General features: G+C 41.5%; 1 protein-coding gene across 5 annotated transcripts in view; it reads right to left on the bottom strand.

Annotated features, from left to right (window-relative positions):
• The window catches only part of LDLRAD3 (low density lipoprotein receptor class A domain containing 3), a 107,949-nt gene that overhangs the window by 58,401 nt on the left and 30,190 nt on the right, over positions 1-19,358 (bottom strand). For 4 of the 5 annotated variants that reach the window (XM_077179984.1, XM_077179985.1, XM_077179986.1 and 1 more), the window contains exon 2: positions 14,187-14,333. In XM_077179984.1, the coding sequence (XP_077036099.1) occupies positions 14,187-14,333 (147 nt within the window). The remainder of the gene's footprint in view (positions 1-14,186; positions 14,334-19,358) is intronic. The other variant, XM_054635673.2, reaches the window with a different exon arrangement.

Below are 19,358 nucleotides of genomic sequence, written 5' to 3'. Positions count from 1 at the left end.
TCCTCCCACCCTCTACTTTCAAACTCTAAAAAAATACTAACTTCCCATCAGGACCAGTAGTACACTTCACTGACAATGTGACAGTTTGCAGGCACAGCTCTACAGCAGTAACAGAAAAACATTTTGCTATCTTTAGGATCCCAAGTGTGAAACTGTACTATTTTTAAAAAAGTGTAATCCGTTTTATTATTTCTCAGCAGAGATGCACAATAGCAGAGAAAAAGAAATCAGATTTGGCAATACTATGTAAAGCCTTATGCTGCATACAGATAACACTCTTGAATAAAAGCAATTTTGATAGTCACAGCTACAATGACTTGGAACCTGATTAGAAAGTTACAACTGATCTGCAATGGGCAGGTGATTTTTCTTTTCATAGATAAAGCAGCAAAGACATCAAGTGTATTTTATAATTAACAGTATTAACTGTAAGTTTAACAAGACCAAGTGCAAAGTGCTGCACCTGGGTCAAGGAAAACCCTGATATGAAAACAGGCTGGAGGGTGAATGGACTGAGAGCAGCCCTGCCAAGAAGGACTTGGGGATTCTGACGGACGAGACTGGACATGACCCAGCAATGTGCACCTGTGGCCCAGAATGTCAAATGCATCCTCAGCAGCAACCAAAGCAGTGTGGCCAGCAGGGCAATGGAGGGCATTCTGCCTCTTTACTCTGTCCTTGTGAGACCTCTGGAGTACTGCATCCAGCTCTGGGGATCTCAGAATAGGAGGGACACATTGATCTGTTAGAGGGAGAGCAGAGAATGGATCACAGAGCTGGAGCACTTGTCCTATGCGACCAGGCTGAGAGAGTTGGGGTTGCTCAGCCTGATGAAGAGAAGGCTCTGGAGTGACTTTACTGTGACCCTTCTGTAGCTGAAGGGGATCTACAAGAAAGCTGGAGAGGGACTATTTACAAGAGCATGTGGTGACAGCACTTCAGCTGAAAGGGAGTAGTAGATTTAGATTGGATACAAGGAATAAATTATTTAATGTGAGGATGGTGAGGCACTGAAACAAGTTGCTCAGAGAAGCTGCAGATGCCTCACCCCTGGAAGTGTTCAAGGCCATGTTGGATGGGGTTCTGAGCAATCTGGTCTAGAGAAAGGTATTCCTGCACATGGACAGGAGGAGTGGAACTAGAAGATCTTTAAGATCCTCTCCAACCCGAACCGTTCTGTGATTCTATGACTGTTACTGTTGAGCCAGCTTATCGACACCTCAAGTATTTCACAGGTAGTTATAGTGAACTAGGCACTAATTACTGAGTGCAACATGCAAAGAGCACACAGCAGGCACCCTACACATGTGGCCAGTAGACAAGCTTATTTCCTTTTAACTTTACAAACATTGCAGTTTTAAAATGTTTCTCAATTATTTTGTAATCTGAAGTGAGGAAACAGGATGCAGCAGATACAACATACAGACAGAAGTAAGCTACAGAGAACCTGAGCATCTTTGAACTAAATTGTTGCCTTAGAACCTCTCCAAGCAGCAATCAAGTAACTTTATGCTGCTTCACAGCTATGCATCTCAACATTACAAAAACTCAACAACCGATAATGATTTATTCAGCTAATCAAAACTTGATTACTTGCATGCGACAAGAGCAACTCTCCAGACAGAAACCACTGCGTGCAGATGCTGCATTATTGCACAGACATCAGTATTTTCCTGACTTTGATTATAAACCACCTTAAAACTCCTCTGTTGTGGGTAATTTTAGTTAGGGATGTTACAGCCACATCAGACAGCACTGTAAAACCAGATTCTTTTGATGAATGCATGGTGAGATGCAGCATTTCAGTAAAGGCTTTACATGAAGGAGATAAGGGTTTCAACTTTAATTTACAAAGAAGGACTGATTTGACAACAACATGTAACACAAGCTGGATAGCACCAGGATCTGATTCCTTTCACCCCAAGAACTGATATAAACCCTAACTCTGTTAACACAGTTATTTTGCATCAGTTAACTGCTGTTTGGACCCTACAGTATTTTCAGTTCTGTTTCCAATGGGAAAGCCACTGAAGGCAAATGCATCATTTGTTGGTTCACAGAGCTCTGGAACAGGGCTGTCCTGCAGAACAACACAAGTTTCACTTCCTCTGCTTGCTGTCTCCTATCTAGAAAAAAAGCTAGCACTTGAGTAATATTGTCAGTATAAAATGCACTCAACAGCCCACTATGTCAGAACTTCTCCAATTCAAAACTAAACAACTATTTAAGTTACTGAGTTATGATACAAAACACAGCCAACTGCAGAGCATTCACTGCACCTATAAAAAGCCCTTGGGTCACTCTTGCTTTTGCTCCCTGTTTAACAAGGCAGGTGAAAGAGCTGCTATTCTTAAACTGCTAATGCAAACATTATTAAAAAAGAGCCTAAGATGTGCTTTATTTTAAAGGAAGCAATTTTATGGGTTTTTAAGTAGTGAAATTAGCCCAGTAGGAAGCATCAGAGGTTGCCTCCAATACAGTAAACTATCAACCACTTACATGAGTAATATTTACACTGTAGTTAGCAGTAAGAGAGAAAGGACAATGCTAAAGCAAAAAAAAAGTCAAAAGTCTGCTGCCATGAAGAGTATATGGCTTCCTTCTAAAAAAATGAAAAAAGAAAGCACTTCAGAGCTGAATTACTATGAGTCGGTGGCCTTTAATTCTTGCCAGACAGTAAGGCCCTAAAGTAATCTTTCATGGTCTAGGAGTCTCTGTTTTAGTCCTTCAAAATCGCCACAAAGCAGAGATGTCAGAGGAGAGCATGGACAAAAATCTTGGTTGTCAGACATTCAGTAAACCAGTTTCTCACTAAAAGAAGTATTTTAGAAGTTACTGCTCACTAAGCAACCCAAACAATAACATCATACTGAAGGACAAAGTGAGCACAGTTTCAAAGCTGTTAACTTACTCCGGATGCAAACAGGCAGGACAGAACACCAACCTTAAGGCACTTCAGCAGCAGTACTCCTCAGGAACAACTGTGTGCCTGATGGGCTACAATCCCTCATTCTATTCTGGGATACTACCTACCTCTTCTTTTTCTTTCAGTTGTGCCACTGATTCCATCCAACTGTTAAACCAGTCCAATTCCAAGCTCTCCAACCAGGCTATTTACAGACCTCCATCAAGAGGATTAAATAATTAGCACCACAAACCCTTTTGATCTCCCTGCATAAAAAGCTATCAAACATAAGCAGCTATTGCACTTGCCCTTACTCGTGTAATTGAGCTTCAAATGAAACATTCACCATGGTCACTTAATTACAAATCTTATTATAACTACTAAGTATTTGGTTGCTTAATCATGAGTAAAATAAGAGCTAATTTCAGTTTGATATTCCAAGTTTGAGAGCAGTCTGAGTAAGTGGCAAAAAGATCAGCAGCTGTCTTACAGCATCTTCCCATTTAATGCTGATGCTCATTTCATGCACTGTTTAATATCCAGCTTTGCTTAATAATTCTGATGTTTTTTACCTACCTGCAAGAAATATTCCAGGTCAACCTGGAGATGACAGGAAGCAGCAAAAAACACAGGAAGAGACTTAAAAGCACTCATTGATTTTGAGATGCAACTAGAAGTCCAGAGGTCTTCCATGTGTATATGTGCATCTATTACAAAACATTACAAAACCTTCATTGAGAAATTCCTAGCTTTCTGCTATATATTCTAGTTATCTAGAAAAAGAGGTGTTAATTTCATTAGATTTTTTCACAAATTATTACTGGGTTCTAAATAAGAATGAGACATCTAAAGTCTGGTTTGCTGGAATCCTAGCACATGACAATGCTTATTAACAGTAATACACAAAATCTACTGACAGCAGCTTTTCATTGCCGTGACCCTTTCAGGATGCTAATTCTGGTAGAATGCTTCTCTCTTCCTAAGTTCAGGTCCTGCTGTTAGATTTTCTCCTTCCATAAACTAACACACTCCCCACCAAAAGTTGTCAATATAAAAAATAATTCCTATTTATCACTGGAGGGGTATCGGGGACGGAGGAAGGTGATACAGAAACTCCATCACCAGAAGGCATGAAAAGACACTTTATTGTTAGAAATCTATAGTTCTTAGAGAAACAATGGGGGACTTAAGACCTGATTGGCCTTTAGGAATCTTCTCTCACACTATTGGTGAACTATGAATAGCACACTCTGGAGAACCATATCTCTAAACAACGGTTACAGAAAGAATCATACCTCTAAACAAGCATTACAGAAAGAGATAATAATTGCTTTCATTCTTTCCTCTAAGTTTCCCAGGCTCAGCCAGTGAGAAATTATCTCTATTCTTTCTTCAACCAAACGGAGAATATCCACACCTATTTATCATCCTGTAAGGGATCCACCTGTTTAGAAGAGGCAAGGGGATCTTTGGCAGACTGGCCAACTCAGTGAGCAGGCATTAAACCGAAGGACTCAGGGTGTGAGGTCCAAAGTGGCAACATTCACTACATCACATCCAGCTGGGGAATAAGCCAGGCCAACCACAGCAACAACAAATGTTCCTGATCTCACTACCAAGATGAGATCCAGAAGGAAAACCATCTCAAGGGTGTCCATGGCTTTGGCAGATCCTCCTGCATCCCTTCCCCCAGGAAAACCTGCAGGAACCATTACCTCTTTGAAATGCCTGTACACCAACACACAGCACAGGGAAAAACCAGGCAGAATCAGTGATCTGTGTGCACATTCTCTGCAGTTACAGAGACATGGTGGGATAGCTCACATGACTGGAATGCTGTCCTGGATGGCTGCATCTTTTTAGGAAAGACAGGCCAGGATTGTGAGGTGGTGGAACTGCTCTTTATGTGAGAGAGCAGCTGGGATGTATCGAGCTCTGCCTCAGGCTGGGTGAGGAACCAGACAAGAGCTGGCAGGTAAGAAGGCAACATGAAAGGGACAACATGGGTGACACGAGTGGGTGTTTGTTACAGGCCACCCTGTCAGGAAGGGGAGGTCAATGAGGAATTCTCCAGTCAGCTGGAAGGAGCCTCACAGTCACAGGCTCTGGTGCTCATGGGGAACTTCAGCCACTCTGATCTCTGCTGGAGAAACAACTTGTGGGCAGGCAGGAGCCCAGGGGGCCCCTGCAGAGCACTGATGGTAAGGTTTTGACACAGGTGGTGGAGGAGCCATTGAGGAGAGGTGTGCTGCTAGACCTTGTACTGACAAACAAGGAAGGACTGGCTGGGGATGTGAAGACTTGGGGCAGCCTTGACTGCAGTGACCATGAGATGGTGGAATTCAAGATCCTGAGTGAAGAAAGCCAGGCAGTAACTGGAATTACAGCCTGGACTACATGAGAGCTAACTTTGGCATTCTCAAGGCCAAAGGAATCCTGAGGAGAATCCTATGAGTTATGGCCCTAGAAGGTAGGAAGGTCCAAGAGAACTGGTTAATAGTCAAGTAGTGCTTCCTCCAACCTCCAGATTGTTTAATTTCTTATTCATAGGGATGCACCAAAGGGGGCAGGTGCATCCCTATGAGTAAGAAATCAAGTGAAGAGGACAAAAGACCTACATGAATAAGCAAGGAGATTCTGTCAAACCTCAAACAAAAAGAAATAGTATCGAATGTGGAAAAAGGGACAAGTCACTTGGGAGGAACACAGGAACACTGTCAGAGTAGACAGGGAAAGCCATAAGAAGAGCTAAGGTCCATTTAGAATTAATGGGCAATGGATGTCAAGGACACCAAGAAGGGCTTCTTCAAGTACATCAATAGCAAAAGGAAGGCCAGGGAAAATTTGGGTCCACCCATTTGGGAACAAGGTGGGTGCCCTGGTGACAAAGAATACAGAGAAGGCTGAGATACTGAATGCCTTCTTTGCCTCAATCTTTGCTAAGGGCAACCCTTGGGAATCCTAAACCATGAAGGCAAGAGAGAAAGTCTGGCTTTCCCTTGGCTGAGGAAGAACAGGTAGGAGATCAGGCACACCTGGCACACACAAATCCATGGACCCCAATGTGAAACGATGCTACTGCTAAGCCATTCTCTATCGCCTCTGAATGATCATGGAGAGCAAGAGCGGTACCTGAGCACTAGATGAAAGCCAATGCCACTCTACCTTGCCTTGGTGAGGCTGGGTTGGGAGGAATCTGTCCAGAGCTAGTGCTGCTCAGAGAAGTTCTATAGTCTCCTCCTCTGGAGATATTAAAAAAGCCACATGAACATTATCCTGTGCAATTGGCTGCAGGTATACCTGCTTTAGCAGAGGAGTTTGACTATGACCAGCCTCACCCCCATGCACCTTGTATTCCCTCACCTAGGGTTGGGCTTATTCTTAGCATTTGGGTTAAGCCTAGTTTGTATCAACCATTTGTCTTTGTACACATCCATTTGCAGCAGAGGCTTGTCATCACCTCCACAACCACACACAGACAATGACCAAAGTTCACAGCCACCTAACCCTCTGGTAAGTACTTTGAGCCTTATCACAGACACTCCACACTTCCCAAAGTAGCAGACAGAGGTTCAATGAACTGAAGACTACAAGTTCAGCTGTAATACTTTTGAATTGTGTTACAATCATAAGGTTGTAACAAAATCCTCAGATATGAAAAAGTGATTTCAATGCTGGAATTCCCTTTTTAGTATTTTTTGGGTTTACTTAGTTTTTTTTTTAAGTGCCAGGTCACTAAATCACTTACATGCAAATAAGAAATAAATGAATACTTATCTTCTCTAAAAACGAGTGAGCTTTGATACAAGACCACTTCACAGCTACTTAGCTCACACTGCCTATAAACTGTTCACTAGAAAGACAGAATACGACTTTTCAGCAACAGTATCTTCTCAAAGCTGGCTAGGAACTGCAGACTGCAGCAGCTGAGATGCCTTCAACTTTATATATGATAGGACAATCCAAAAACTTGTTGCAGGTATGCAATGCTGGATCTTAATCCCAGGAATCTGAAAGCATCTCTTCTAAATATCACCCTGCCCTGCCCCTCATCTTCTGTAGAATTACTCTTAGTCTACACCTAGCTTTAACTGATGCTTTAAGCATAATTTTCTGGGGCCACTGAATATTAATTCAAAGTCAGTAGTCTTTACTGGTGGGTAGGATTAGTCCTGCCCAAGTCATGGCCCACTGCTGTATTTCTAGATCTCAACTGGTTTAGACAATCCCTTCTGAATGAGGCAGACATTTCTATTTTCTTTTCTAGCAAAACACCACATCTCATTCTTCATTGCACTGAGCTCTGCTTGTTGAACTGAAAGCCTAGTATTTAAAAGGATGAGAGCCAGAGTTACTTTGTGCCCTTTGTTCCTGTACATGAAAGCCAATCATTAGACTGACCCTGCTAAGTGGTTAAATCCAAGCAAAATGTCTTCAGCTGTAATAACTGCACTGTCATAATAAGCACTTATTAAATACCTTATAAAGATTGTAGCACTCATTGTCTTTACAAGATTTTTTCCTCTGTCTTTAAAAGTAGCTATTAAAGCTGGTTACTTATTCTCAGCAGTGTGGAAGTCATGATTTTAACTGCTCTCAGAGCAAACCTTAACAAGTTGAGAACACACATCTAAATTCAGACTGTCACCAGAATGATTTGAGTTGTTAGTAATGACCATTTAGTACTAAAATTTGCCTTTGCCTCTATTGTAATTTTGGGACTTAAAAAGGGAAAAGCACACAATGTATCTTAGTCTATCAACTTGTGAACTTCCTATAGAGCAGTCTCAAAGCATGCTCTTGGATTGAGGGCAAACCCCATGATTTACCTTTGTTTTTTTTTTGTTTTTTTTTTAAAGCAGCAAACAGCAACAAATCTAAAGGCCACCTCCAGAAATATACCCTACATCAAAGAGGGCAGGACAAGGCAGTCTGACAGTCCTCGTTTGAGGCTTCCAAGCATATGACAGGGCTTTGAAGCTGTTGCAGCCCCCACTCAAACCACCTTCTTCCTACTGCAGCCCGTGCCAGCAAGTGTAGGAGTTCTTGCACTCAAGAGCTTCTCCAATGACAGACAAACTTCCTCAGACTTGACTTTGGTTCCAGTGGGATTTTTTCTTTTTCAAAAAACTTTCCAGCCCTCAGATGCAGTTGTTAAAAAAGTACCTCTTTTGTAGAAACTGAATGCAATTAAGTCAGTTAAAATTCACCTGAAAAAAAACCTAGCTAATCTGCTTTTGTTCCCCAAGAGTTTCAGTTTCCCAAATGAAAGGGTTTAGAGCACAGTAAAATATTCTTCACATGATCTAGGAAACCCGGGCTACTAATTGCAGAGCGTGGGTTTCATTTGGCATTCCTGTGAAAAGACTCTTTCTCTCTCTCCCAGGGCTGTGTGTAGCTGATCATTACGAACCCGTGGCCTCGCTACTCCTCAGCGTAGGGAGCTCAACACCTGTTGCAAGTGAACGCCAGAGGGAGCAGTAAACATTTGTCTGGTAAGAGAGCTTCATATTGGAGATGGAAAAAACAAGGAAAAAAAGGTACAGCAAACCTCAGGGAAACTTAAAAATGGTTACTATGTGCTGCACTTTCAAACTACACTATACTGCTAATCCAGTTTAAGTCCTCACCAGTGCAGAGACAATGAAGATTTAGAGCAAGCATGCAGATACAAACACTTTGCATGATGCAGATTTAGTTGTGCCACATCTCCCACCCCAGCATTCCACACCCCAATGACACCTGATCTATAAAATCTTCTGAGACTATAAAGCATTTATACAAAAATCCTGTGTGCACTGAGATAGATTAAATGGAAATGCAAACATACTCAACATAGGAAAAAGACACAGAATGGAATGTGACAAAATAGGTCATGTTTACTATACATAAACACACAGTTCCAACTCTACAGGGTAAAAGCAAGAACATAGTTTAAAGACATACAAGAGAAGATGAAATCAAAGATTAATATGCTAACATATCAGCAATTAACAAGTAATTACAGGACTATCTCAAATATTATTCTACGTACCTGACAAAGACAGGTAAAAATGCTTCTGCATTCTTGCAAAACCAGCAACAGAAGCATGGCCACAAGCATAACCAGAACACATTCCCACCTCCCACCTTCATCCTTGCAACTATGGCATGCAGCCTACCAGGTGTAGAAGTTCCTACAGTGCTTGTCACCAGACCCTGGCTTCAGCAGGGGTGCCAAGGGATTAAATTTCCTGACACAAATGGAAATGTTCTTACCAGATCTACTGGACACTTGGATTAAACTGGTTTCTCAGATTGCCCAAATACAAGACACAGTATTCAGGACCTTGAGAGTTAGCCTGCTGCTGTCAAAGTGCAGAAAAGCTTAGCTCACCACACCATGCTGAGTGCAACCCAGGATTGCAGGTATGACAAAACCTTCAGTTCTGATTGCACTGAGTTCTCTGCAAGCACATGTGTCTCAGGCAGAGAGACAGAACTGACCTTTAGCGGAAGCCTGCTTGGCAGGTGGCTTCAATACCTGTCTGGGGAATCCTAATTATAATGGACCATTTTCATGCAGCACTTCATTTAATAAAGATATTCTCCCCCATGGAGGAGACTTGCTCTGTCTGAAGGACGATCAGAGATCAAGGTTTGATGACAAGGGATTGCGGGTGATGAAATGAGTTTTTATTACCACAGTTCCGGATGCTCCTACAGACCTGCTCTTGCTAGCCGGCCCAGGAGTGCATTGGCAGCACATCCTTACAAGCATGGATGATACTCCATTGTTCAACATAGACATCTATACAACCCAGTCACAGCTTTTAGCATTGACTCAGAAACCTGCTTTACCTTTATGTTGGTGTTGAATGAGCAACAGCACCAACTGGAAACAGAAACAAGTGAGACTGAGGTTTCGAAGGCGAGAACACGCTGCCCCCAGGCTATCCTTGCACACAGTGTTCTTCCAGCCCACAGCCTACACTGTTCAGCCCTTGGAGTAACACAGATAGTCACTGCTTCACTCTGTGCCACTATTTGCTCATAGCTAAACATACCAATTTGGCATCTCTCAGAAGAGCAACAAAGGAAAATCTAGACTCCTGGGTATTTGGTATGTCTCTAATTCTGGCTGCTGTCATGCCAGGCACTTAGCGTGGATGATGTGCCATGCTCTGAATCCCCACCATCTGCTGCTCGTTAGCTGACAAAGGCAGCACATGCCATCTCCCCACTAACTGCTGCTCATTAGTGACAAAAGCCATTCTGTGTTCACAATGTTCTCTCTGTAATAATCTAATACAAAGATGTACAAAGAGGCAAAAGAAAGAGGAAATAGAGATGACAGAGTAAATTATGAGCTTAACTAAGAATATTAATGCACTCGTAAATCTCAAGATGAGAATCCTTCCAAGAGCAAGACACAGGTCTTGGCTCCAAAAGAATAGGTCAGCAGGTAGGTAAAGAAGTCGGCACCAGAGATAATCCATTTACCTCAAAACGTTTCAAAACATGCAAGCACACATTTTTAGGCTCCTTCCATTCAGGCTCTTTATTTTGCAAAATTTTGTATCTTCCATTCCTGATAACAGAAAGAACTGAGTGCTGACAGCATGTAGCTCCCAACCTGACCAGGACAAGCACTAACACCCCAGGTATCTATAAAGCCTGGTGTGCAACCAGAGGAGGATTTAGGATCTGTGCAATCAATCCCTCCAAGCTTCACAGGAAAGTCCTGTTGGTAAAGATTCTGCATTTGTGAAGAAGAGCCTCAGCTTCCTTTATAAATCATCTAGACAGGTGAAAAGCAGTAATAATAGCAACACTTCAAAGAAATGTGTGTGACAGATACTGGTCAACAGGCTGAGGAGCAATCCAGTCGATGAGAACCAGAAGATGGGAATGAACTACAAAACAGTTCTCCACTGGGAGATACACTGTTGACAGCAGTTTACTCAAACTACAGAGAACTGGAAGTACTCACAAAACATTCACATTGATATGGTAAATTAATCCTTTTCAAGCTCAATTAGTTGCTTGGAGGAAGAAACAAAGCAAGGTTGTTCTTCAAGAAGTAGTTCTTATGTACTACAATGAGAAGTCACTGTCTCAGTTTATTCCCTCCCTTCCATGCTTTTCCTCAACCCTCCTCCCCAGATAAAACCAGGTAACATTTTTCAGTCATCACATCACTATTATAGAAGTAAGAGTATGAGAAATGTTCTGTGCACTAAACAGCACAAAGACAGCTGGCATGGGATGTGTTAAGGTGACAGGTAAGGGCACAGAGGAAGCACAGAAGATGACAGATGGTATGTGAGCGTGTGGGTTCTGGCAAGTGTGGGAGGTGAAGGAAAGGCCATAAGCAAAGTGACATGGTTAACAGAGATGGTCCTGCAAAAGAGACAGAAAAGGGACAAAAGAAAGAAAGGGTTAAGACATGAATGGACAATGTGCAGGTAATTCTGCTTTGCAACTTATTTCCTCTTCACACAGACCATCACTTTTCCACTTGCTGGCCAGAAAAATCCAGAACCAGACCCAGAGTTCAAAGTTTTCCTGTTTAAAGGGGAGCAGACAGGATGAGATGCTAGAGCAACAGAATTGATAAAATATTGTTGGACATCCACATTCAACTGTAAGACAAATCAGAAAAAAAAGACATTCCATATAACACGTGTGCATGACTATTTCCTCATGGTCATGCCACAACACAGCATACTCATCTTCACAACAAATGAACCCTGTAACCAAGCTCCTACTCACACACACATTTTTAAGCAAGATTAACACTTTTCAGTGTGAAATAGTTACTTGATGAGGAATCACAGACAAAGCAGCCTAAAGTACAGCTGTGAGTAGTAACACACTGGGAACTCAGCCATCTCATGCTGCTAATGCAACTCCTATGGCTTTGTGCTCACCATCAACAGCTCAGCTACTGCAAAGCAAAATCACAGTAGAAAACAAAGAACTCTAATTTTGCTGCAAGGTAAGTTTTAGGAAGTAGAGCCCTGTTCTGATGGAAGGAAAGTAACAAACTATAGACTAAAATGCTGGGAAAAAATATATACCTATAAGGCTGCTTTTCAATGCCTTATCTCTGAGCTAGGAACAAATCTAACACCAGATTTGGCCTGTATAAGCCCATCCAACCTCTGATTACTTTATAACCTAAAAGACTGGTTGGAAACACAACAAATGTGGAGATTCAAACGAGCACTATCTGCATTCTGTTTTGGCTTATCTGACCTGTTAACAGCAGGCCAGCACAGGATTCACATTGATTGCTCTCCCTGCAAGCCTCTTTTGTATGCTAGTTTTACATTTGTGAGGGTGATCCAATAACAGATAGATGTATGGCAAGAGGAAAGAACAGTCTAATTATCTCCATCAATTTGTGCAGGATCAAAGATTGCTCATCCAGGAAACTGTCAGCCAATCAAGCCGGATAAAAGTATTTGAAAAAAAACCCAGGAAGGACAGTTCTGCAGCAACTTAAAATTCAGAGCTGCAGCATAGCCTACATCACTGAGGTTTATTTGAGTCTGTGGTGACAAGAACAGCTTTTATGAACTGCCATTTTACAGCTATTTATATTTTATTGTCAGTTACTATGTTTATTACTGTTTGCAATTCACCAGACCCAACTGATTTTGGTAAGGAAATTTTTGAACAGAGTCACAAAGCATATTTTCTTTTTACTGATTCCTGAGTAAATACCCAGTCCAGCCTTCATTAGGAAAATCTTCATAGACATCATCTAATTGTATCAAATGAAAAAATTTAAGCAAGCCAGACAAGGACAACATTCTTAGAGACACAGAAACTCCTGGTGTGTATCCTATAAATACAAAGAAGTACTGTCATTCAGCTTGCTTTAAAAAGTAGAAGCAGCACACCAAAAGTCATGCCAGCAGTCTATTCAGGAGCCAAGTAATGAGGAACCTGAGTCACACAGCTGTTGTCATCAGGAACATCTCACTGAAAGGTACAGGTTGAACTTTAGATATTTTTATTCTTGCCAAAGCTCCCACTGATATAATTTTCTGCTAGGGTTTAAACAGATATGCATGACACTGATCAATCCTTACAACAGGCCTATCCTTTAATGTCAACATTTAAGTGTGAAAAAAAATTAAATTAACCTGTCTTCAATGCTACAACACAAGCCTGATGCTTTACAAAGACTGCAAAGCATTAGATACTTCATACAGATAGTTTTAATTCTTTAGAAAGTGAGCAAAGCTCACTGGCCTAAAGCAAAACTATATATGGAGATTTACACAGCACAGGTATTAAGGCCCCATTATTTAAAAGGGATGGATTACTGGCATTAAAGAAGAGGAATCAAGTTTTAAAAAGCAAGAGCATTTAACAATTCAAGGATTTCTAGTCAGGTAATTTGAAAGAAGCTATTCTTTTTCCCTTCTGCTCTATCAGCAAAGCTAATGCTGTCTTGGATGTCCTGGGAAAGGTAAGCTTATTATAAATTCAGTTTAACTGTAATGAAAACCTCTGTAAAGTATACACATAGAGAAACCACATTTGCTACATGAAAACCAGTAATGTCGCAGAAATTTCTCAGTTACTCTAGAATCACATGAAATTTGATTTTTTTCACTCTCAAGTGGATTTCATTATGATACAGCATAATTTTGCTGTCTGGTTAACACATGTACGCTAGAAATTTTCATGTTGTGGCAGAGTAACATCAACTAAATCTTGCTTAATACTACGAAAAAGATGAATTCACAGACAAGAACCAGACTTTCTTAGCTCTCTAGAACTAGAAGTTCTTTAGGAAGGATTAAAACTTAAAAACACCAATTAGCAAATTAATTTAGCCCACTTTTTAGAAAGTTATTGTTAAAGTTCATAGAGTTAAGAATTGCATTTTGATTGGAGATAATAAAAATCACAGGATACAGTCAACAAGTTTGAAATGGAAGGAACTAAGTTTGATGGTAGTGAAGGTCAACTTACAGCACTACACCAGTGTGCTGAAGCAGTACATACAAGATACCTGAAAATCACAAAGCATCATGGAAGAATTGTAAGTCAAGTCCACCTCAATTTATCCATCAGTTCTCGTACCTCCCCAAGTGCTGTATTAAAACTGGACATTGAAGAATATTAAAGACCTGAAGCACTAAGTGTTTTTTCCAGCAAGATCCAAATGAGGAAAGTGGCAGCAGCTTTGTTCCTTCTCTAACACAGAACACAGCAGTAAGACCAGTTAGCCAAGCCCTGTGATAAAAAGCATGCTAAGGTCACAGCAATGGTCACTTACGGCATTCCTTCTCATCACTGTCATCAAAGCAGTCTGTCAGCCCATCACACTGCCAGGCCCCTGGGATACAGCGTCCATTGCTGCACATGAAGTTTCCAGGAATGTTGCATTCATTTGTGAAGTTATTCCCAGGCAACAGTTGGCTGTCTGCGGGAAATGAAAGAGAGGTAAGTTCATTGAGGATTTAACAAAGGCAGCAAAAGCTGTTACTGAGCAAGCTGTTTATTGGTGGTTGAATGAAGATTAAACAAATGGACCCTGATCCTGGTTACTTTGTCATCCTATCAGTATCCTGTGCCTGGTACTTGGTAGCACTTTCTTTTTCTTAAATTCTCATTTTATCTGTTCTCCATTCTCGCACACTATTTTGCCGATTTCCTCTTGCTATTTTCTTTCTAGGAACACATACCCAACTTCTATCCTGGTCAAAGCAATGTTTATTTTTAAAAAGTTCTCTCTTCTTCACAGGGTCAGTCTAAACAGAATTTAAAAAATGAGGCTACATGAACTCAGCTCTATCCTCCCATGCTTTTGTCAGATTAGTACTTAGCTTGCAGAATATTTTGTTGTTGTTGTTATTAGCCAAGGGCTATGCACAAGGAAACACACTGACTAATTCATACTAGATTTTCAATTAAGCTTTAAATATAGTGCTTCTGGTCAAAGTTAGAATTGAGCTTCTTGGTGTCAATACAGTCCCCTGGCACAATTTGTCCACAGGGTAGTAAGGCAGCTGGCACACTGAGTCTGCCAAGTGGAGGGGGGACAGTAGCAGGATACTGGAGATCAAGAGAACAGTGAGAGAAAGAAACCTAGAGATCAGCTATCAGCATTAGTCAACCATTTTAATCTACCATTTTTCTCATTTTGTGCATTTTCTTTTGGAATGCAGATATCACAGAAACATGAACGAACTTCAGTGAAGGAAGAACAATGACACCCAATGGCTTTAATAAGCATCAAAATGGCATGACCTGTCACAGAGCTGGGAGGAAGCTGCAAGACAAGGCAGAAAGTGAGAAATATAATATCCTTCCCCTTGTCTTCCTGTCATATTCCAGACTAGTCCCAGGCAACCTACACTTGAGTAGGTAAAAACCCTAGAAATACAAACCTTCCCAGGTAAGGATGTCCTAAAAACATGTCTCCCCTGCCAATCTGCATACCCTCATGGGTCAGAACCAGGAAGAACAAACTAAGCTGACACTAAGCTTAACCACTTACCTATCATTTATCTATTTTGAGGATAACCACATTATTTTTGGAACTCTGGAGGAATAGCAGAGCTGTAGTTGGTTCCCTCCACTGCCCATCCCTATGTCATCTTGCTTCCTGTTGCTCTTGGAGTCCAACTCCTTCCTCTCCCAGGAAGGCCTGAACACCAAGGGCAAGGAAAACTATTGTGAACACAACATGGCAAGAGCCCCATTCTTCAGTGCTGCACAGGGCACAGAGCAGATCACAACTGCCAGCATAAGAAGTTTCAGGTAAGCCCTTTTTCCTAGCTCATTCCTGAAGCCCCAGGGAGGAATCTGCTTTGTACAGGCACCTTTGGAGAACACACCTACCAAAATAATAAGTTTTATAGCATGATTAGTGAATGAGGCCTTTCAGAAACTTCTGAATCAGCCAAATGTAGATTGTTCTCTCCCTCCCCCACAACACATCACAATGCTCCATCCATGACACAGGCAAAACTGCTAAGTTTCACATCACTATTTCAAAAGATACAGAGGAATGCTTCAGGGAGGCAGGCTCTTTAAACCTATGTCTGTCTCAAACAATGTACTTCCTTTCAAATGTTATTTCTTGCAAATGGCTGACTTTCCTGGGAATGTTTCAAGAATCTGCCAGCACAGAGCAGATGCCTTAATGGAAATTTGCCCTGAGCTGTTAAAAGACAATGTAGTTCAGAAAGAAAAGGTGGAAATAAGGTCTCCAGAGCCACCTGTAACCCTCATGCTGTATGTAGCACCTTAAAGAAAGAGAGTGACAGCCACCAAAAAGCATGCCCAGGCATGCAGCTGGCAATTAGACATCTTTTAGCAGTGTCATTCAAACCTCAGTTTCATTCCCTGCATCACTGCTCTTCCCATGGAGAAACAGCAGGTTTGCTCTCTACACTGTTACAGCCTACAGCACACTGGAACAGACTCATCTCCATCACAGTCAGGCAGAGCCCTCACTGCTCCCAGCAGCTCCTGGGGAAACACTACACCAACTTTGCCTCATGCCTGAGTCCCTGACTTTAAAATCAGCAATGGCACCAGTTTGTCCTTGGCTACCCAGGCCATGCAACACTGAACAGATGCCACGCTGCCAATCAGCACCCCCAGGCTAGGGCAGCCTTACAGCATCCCTGTTAACTGAGTTCGGCACTTCTGTGTTCAACCAGCAAGGACTTTGATGCTGCTTAAGGCATTTTTTTCCTGTTACAACAGTAATCAAACACACTCAGCTCAGTCTTTGTATCACTGACATGTACCTGCTAAGTAACGACCAAGTGGAAATCGCCACACTCAAAGAGCTGCAGGGTGAAGCTCTCAGCATTAGCACAACCTTTTATTAGCAAGCCACTTGCAGAGCATGAACACCACCTCTGCCTGCCACTGGAGAAAACCTACCACAGTAAAACAAAATTACAGGATGCCATTATCAGATCAAAATAGGAAAGAGATACCTCAGTATTCTTTGCAATGCAGAAGTTCAGTCAATGTACTCAAGCTAGTTACAAGGCATGTAAGAACTTCAACAGTAGAATCTAACTAATTCCCTTCTCCACAATTCCCCCTAAAAGCAGTTTCAGGTCAGTATGGTACTATGAAACTTTCCTGGTAATTTTTTAAACTTTCATTAGAATTAACAAGTTCTCAGATACTACAAAACAAATGTCCTGGCTAAGAATAAACCTCATATAAAACAGCTTATTCAAACTTGATATGAGAACTAGAAATTACCAAGGCTTTTGCTCTCTCAGAAGCTAAGAAACTAAGGCAGACCATTTAGGCAGCAACAACAAAAAGGCACCAGCCTCATGGCATCTCTCCCAATTGTTCTGCACTACCTTCTCATCTAACCTCATATATCTCTCATCCAACCTGCCCCCCCTTCCACATGGAAGCAGCATCTATTTAAAATAATAAGTCCTTCTGTGAACACTTAAGTGGGATTTCTTCTTGACATGGGCAAGTTGTTGGGTAAGAACCAGCAGCAGGTCTCACAGCCACCTGTCCCAGCTACAGAACTGCCTTTGCTCCATGAAGCACCCTGGTGTTTCCAAGAGAAAACTCAAGCACTGTAGCACCTTCTGTGCAGAATAACCAAACGTCAGCTCCTATCAGATCTACAACTGTTATCCTGCTGAAAAGTTTCAGCCATGATCTCCACATTCCTTTAATGAAAAAATTTAGACCAATCTAACTAATTTTAGAAATTTTTAGAGTTTCAAAAAGCATGAACAAAAAACAACTTCCCTAAAAAAGCATTATCAAGTCCCTGTTTCTTTTAACAACTCCTTTAAATAAATGGCATACTTCTACCCTATTAGACTGAAGCAACATTCCAGGAACAAGTATCAAATTTTGTTATCCAGTAAGTTATTTACAGGATTTCCTTTGTCATATAATAAACTTATCCTCAATATTCTTTTAAAGTCAGGATGCATTATTAACCCTTTCACCAAACAAACAAAAGATAGCGGCAGATCAAGATACTTGCCGACAGCCCTACCCAAGCTTTGCTGAGGAATGGGAACATGGGAACTCCGACTCGATCTAGTTTCAAAGCAACCAATACTTCTCTTAAAACACGACCTTCATCAGCTCCTAGGAGAGTTGCATGTTACAGAGAGCAATTTGAGAGTCACAGCCAATGCGTCTAGAATCTTGTTTAGTGCATTACTCCATGCCCAAAAAATTCATTGGTGGATTAAAAAACTGTCAAAACAATAGCACATGTGGAACTGCTTTAAATGGTATTACCCATTCTGCTTCCCTCACACTTTGCAAGTCTCCCCTAATGGATCTTAAAAAAAAACCCCCAAAGAAATCCTCAGTGTGGTCCTCAGCTTCCAGCCCTCAGGAATGCGATGCTCCTGCCCACCCAGCACACAGCCCAATGCAGGACTGCACATGCACAAGGAGAAGCAGTGTCACAGATACCCAGTACAGACATGGAGAGGACCAAAACACATCATCGTGTCCATTTTTCAAACAAGGTCCATAAAGATGTCAGGTTTTGTGTAGCCAGCTTGCGGCACTGCCTGTTGGCAGGGGCAGAAACTCCTTCAATCTGGCAGAGCTGGCATTCCAAAGTTGACATATTTACCCTGCAGCCTCTTTGATTAATTTTGAATTCAACCCAAATAGGAGCTACACGGATGCGTTCAGTTAAGTAAAGGAGGAAGGAAAGAAGGGGAAAGTAGTCCATTTTCACTGCAACACATTGCTCACTTTAAGCAGCATACCATCTGGGCTGAATATAAAAAAACGGACTCGTGTTTCACTCTGAAAGGGACTGAGTAAGGAAAATCAATCTGTTTTAGCAGCCACTTGCAAAAATGTTGGTATCTAAATATTTAATATTCCCCAAAAAAGAATCAGGGGAAAATAAATGAAAGGAAAAGTCATACTAAGCAAGCACTTCACACTGTATTAAGAAAGCAAGTCAAGGATATCCTTCACAAAACCACCTTTACCTGAAAGCACTCCAGAGAATTGTGCACATTACAGAACAGATCATTACTGATCACACAGCTCTGTATCAGAAAGTATAATCAGTAAGAGCAGGCAATCAGCTTGGCCAAGGAGGTTTTGAGGAAGAAATACAGGACACGTGTTCATTGCCCTCAAGAACAATGCCAGTAACATCAGCCTCATGGCAAGAGGGATCCATCACCAAGGATGAAGCATGAACACCTCACTGCCAAAGCTTTGGCATGTCTTTTGTGGGAATCATGGGATCTTCACCGGATATTCTCAATGGATTGCTGCTTAAAGCTTTACATATGTAAACAGAATTATTTTGATCAGGCTGGTATGTAGCTGTGAGGCTGAGGGTTACTGATGATACTTTCCTGTGATGCCATGCACATATTATACGCCATACTAATTTTTAATTTCTGCTTAAACCTTTCCCAGGTATAAATCCACACTAGGTTTGATTTAAGCACAT

The sequence above is a fragment of the Agelaius phoeniceus genome, chromosome 6, assembly GCF_051311805.1.
Source record: "Agelaius phoeniceus isolate bAgePho1 chromosome 6, bAgePho1.hap1, whole genome shotgun sequence".
NCBI classification, from domain to species: Eukaryota; Metazoa; Chordata; class Aves; order Passeriformes; family Icteridae; genus Agelaius; species Agelaius phoeniceus.
Note: the sequence above shows the minus strand (reverse complement) of the source record. Positions and strands in the feature narration are given on the sequence as shown.